The following is a 4,113-nucleotide window of genomic DNA, read 5'->3' as shown; positions in this document are numbered from 1 at the left end:
GCTTGAATTGATTAATTGGAGACTCTTGAATTATCAAAGGTCTTTTATTGATTGGTGATTGAGACTTGCTAGTTGACTTAAGCTTCACTAAATCTAGTTTTTTATTAGGATTTGTGAACTTAAGTTAACTTTACTCACTTGACTTTTCTTCATAGTTAGAGGTTAACTAAGTGAAAGCAAAAGGTAATCACCATCACAATTGACAATGATAATGAGGATAGGAATTCGAATTCTCAATCTTTGTTAGGACTTTTCTGAGCTATTATTTCATTTCCTAGTTATTTATATTACTTATCTCTTATTACAAAACCCAAAAAGATACTTTTTATAACCAATAATAACTACACTTCCCTGCAATTCCTTGAGAGACGACCCGAGGTTTAATAGTTCGGTTAATTTTATTGGGTTTGCTTTAGTGACAAACAATTTAAATTTGATTGAGGTTTAATTGTCGGTTTAGAACTATACTTACAACGCGCTTATTTTTGTGAAAATCTTTACCGACATTTTACCCCATCACTCCTTTCCCTCTCTTCCTTTCTTTCCCTTCTTCTTCCCTACCCCTTCTTCTTTTTCCCTCCCCCTCCCACATGATTATAATAATATTTATATGGTCTCAGGTGGATTATAGATGTATTGTCTAATCATTGAGTTACAAAAATTCACTCCGTTTTTCTAAATATATTTTTTAGGAACAAATACTTAATTATGTGAGCATTTCTATATTCAAGAGCAATAATCTGCAATGGGTATCTATTATTTGTTGTGTTCCTAAATGTTATATGCTCCAACTATTTTTAGTTATTTTATCTTTTGTTAAAAGTGTGTAACTATTCTTTTTAAAACTTGTAAATTTATTAAGAATATTTGTAACTTTCTTATTTACGTTATACTTAAATATAGTAGGTTTTGCTAGGCGGACTATTTCACTAAGCATCAATCATAACTCATTTTGAGACGTGACACTCTCCACCTCCGTTTTCGTTTAATAAAATGTCTTTGTTCTGTCTTATCTTTGTCATGAATTTCTGTTTATTTTTTTCCACATGGGAGGTAGATACCTAGTATCCATGAATATTAAATTTTAACTTTTTTAAAACAAGATTAACACAATCATAATAAAATTCAATATAATTCATCCAAATGTATTAAATCAAACACAAATTTAACATAATAACATATACATGAAATTTTTGACATATAAATTAAAATAAAATGAATTAGGACTACTTAGATAACTTATATATATAAGAACATTTAAGTAAAATTTTTTTTATGGAGATTTAATGAATTCCTGTGGAGCGGATGCCTCAATCCCTATCCCTTTTTCCATTTATTTATGGGGGTAGGTTCACTCTCCATTATGAATCCCTGTTAGCATCTTTGTTGCAGATATATAATTTCTATGAATATCTACGGATACGGATTTTTTTCTCATCCCTACTTTGACTTTACATATCTCATCTTATACTTTAATTAATAGTATATTTAAATATATTAAAATACTTAAAAATATAATCATTTAATTAAATAAATACTAATATAGTAATATAAGACTCTCTTTAACTGAGAGCAGCAAAACACTTACTAGTAAACCATAATTGTAGATAATTAGCAGATATGTGTCACCTACACATGTGGATCGGATAATGTGGGTGGTTTTATTTATTGTCTGTTTTGAATTTTTTGTGTGGTTTATTTTTTATTGTGAATTTTTTTAATAATATTATTTATCAACAAATTTATTATTTTTTATTATTATTTCAAATAATAATTGCTAAATTTTAAATTTTAACAATATAAAAATAAAATATCAATACAAAATATTGGCTAATATTAATAATAGATATTGGTTTTCTAACATTTTTTTTTCTATCTTTCAAGTGTGTTAAAATTACGTGTGCACTAAAAAAATTATATTATATATGAACTATCAAAATCAACTATCAATCACACACTAATAATGATCCATTATAGAAATACATTTTGATATGCAAAATGATCATATATTTAAATTGATAATAAAACTTTATAAGCACTATAATCAAACTTTATAAATAATATAAAAATATGATGGTACCTATTTTGCGTTCCTAAAAACTTTTATTAGAATTTAGTGATTAATCAATGTTAGATAATTTCATTGAGTAAAATAACATATATTGACTATTTTTTGTGTTGATTAAAATTTTTTTATTAGCAGCGCAATAAATTAATAGGGAGGAACAAGCTGACAATATATAGTAGCTTAGGTAGCTTATTTTTCTATATAAGATCCTACAAATCTGAACTCATTGTCCCATATCTCCCATCAGATATTCTAGCTAGCTAGCTTTATTATATTATTAGTATTATCTAATTTCTTGCTTCATAATAGTTGTTTCCTTCTTAAGACAATGGCACTGAGTGGTAAGCTTAGTACTGAAATTGTGATCCATGCACCTGCTGGAAAGTTCTTTAATCTTGTATCAAAATCTCTCCACCAAACTCAAAATATTTGTGAAAGAGTGCATCACACCAAGCTGCATCAGGGTGAGGATTGGCACAGCATCGGCGGTTCGGTTAAACACTGGAGTTATGTTGTAGGTAATCAAGCTTAGTTTTAAATGAATTAATTTGTAAATTGAAAAAAAAAACATCTAGTCGGATTTTATTTGTCATGATATCATTTTTTTTCAAAAATCTAAACTTATGGCAAAAGTCGCATAAATAATTATATTTTTAATGTGTCTCTTCATACAAGATTTATTTTTTGGGTTTATATAAATTTTTTATATGATTTTTTTTGTTATTTATTTTTAGGATAAAATTCTTTTCATTAAAGTTTAACATGAATCAAATTTAAAATTTTTTATTATAAAAACTTTGATATTATATCATAATATCATTTCTTCTAAAAATTTAATTTAAGAAGATATATAAATAATTATATCTCTAACATTTTCTTTTCTTTGAGATTTTATTAAATTTAATTAGGTTCCCTTCATTTACAACAAAAAAAAGTTCTTACTAGGAAACAATATTAGTGAGAATTATATGAATTGTTTAAAAATCCACAATGAATGAGATTATTAGAAGAGAGCTATAAGTATATGCAAAAATTGACAAAATTCTTGTATTTTTTTGTGGGTCCTAAAAATATAAACAAAAAATAGATTGTCTCCAAGACAAAAGACAAAATTTTAAGACAACCAAAAGGACTAGCATAATTTGTATTTTTTTTTTCACCAAAAATAGAAAGATTTGAATCCGCGATCTCTTAAGTAAGTATGGAGAGATTATGTCATTTGAATTATAACTCATTGGCTAGCATAATTTGTATGTAATTATGTTAACTAATAATTGACATAATTATTCTCAGGTTTCCTTAATTTTCTTTTTTTTAATTTTTTTAAATTTTGATTATTGTCATGCAACAGATGGTAAAGTAACTACATGCAAGGAGACAATTGAATCCATTGATGAGAAGAACAAGACAATTAAATTCAATTTCTTTGATGGAGACATAAGTCAACAATATAAAGTTTTGAAGCTCACCATTCAAGAGATTGATAACAGCAATGGAAGTGTTTCAGCTAAATGGACACTTGAATATGAGAAAATTAATGATAATGTCGAAGCTCCTTATGGTTACATGGAATTGTATGACAAATCTACTAAAGAGATGGATACTCATCTTCTCAAGGCATAATAATTACTAAAAGAAAATTAGAAGCACGTTATATGAATGGTTGGAATTTAATAAGGGGCAGGTTTTCGGGACTGTTTTGGAAGTAGTTAAGTGTTTATATAAATTAAATAATAAGTGTGAACTTGGGTGAAGAATAGAATAAGGAAGTGTGTTTTCAAATTCCAACCTTACATGTATGTTTATCCTTTGTTTGAATGAATTGAACTATTGTATGTATGTATGTATGTATGTATGTATGTATAGTCATCGTTAATGATTTCTTTTGTTGGTTGCGTTAATGCCATGGATGTGTGGAAAGTGGAAACTTGAAAGTATCTGTGTGGAAAGGTAATCAATTTTTTTGGGCAACATAAGTTAAATTTTTAAAATTATTTTATTCATTTTAAATTTAAATTTTAAATTAAAAATTACTAATTCTAAAT

The 4,113-nt window shown here is 26.5% G+C and overlaps 1 protein-coding gene across 1 annotated transcript; it reads left to right on the top strand.

The window, feature by feature from the left end:
* LOC107614394 (MLP-like protein 34) lies at window positions 2,278-3,923 on the top strand. Its single transcript, XM_016316605.2, has 2 exons — window positions 2,278-2,586; window positions 3,420-3,923. The coding sequence occupies exons 1-2, from the start codon at window positions 2,397-2,399 to the stop codon at window positions 3,689-3,691; spliced, it is 462 nt and encodes a 153-aa protein (XP_016172091.1). The 5' UTR covers window positions 2,278-2,396; the 3' UTR covers window positions 3,692-3,923.

Source organism: Arachis ipaensis, chromosome B08 (genome assembly GCF_000816755.2).
Source record: "Arachis ipaensis cultivar K30076 chromosome B08, Araip1.1, whole genome shotgun sequence".
Classification (NCBI taxonomy): Eukaryota; Viridiplantae; Streptophyta; class Magnoliopsida; order Fabales; family Fabaceae; genus Arachis; species Arachis ipaensis.
This window is presented reverse-complemented; position numbering and strand designations above follow the sequence as displayed.

What these genes read in the sequence shown, in the direction of transcription:
- LOC107614394 (XM_016316605.2), top strand. Translation starts at nt 2,397, where the DNA reads ATGGCACTGAGTGGTAAGCTTAGTACTGAAATTGTGATCCATGCACCT. An exon ending in ACACTGGAGTTATGTTGTAG is followed by an intron (nt 2,587 to 3,419) that starts GTAATCAAGCTT and finishes GTCATGCAACAG; the next exon opens with ATGGTAAAGTAACTACATGC.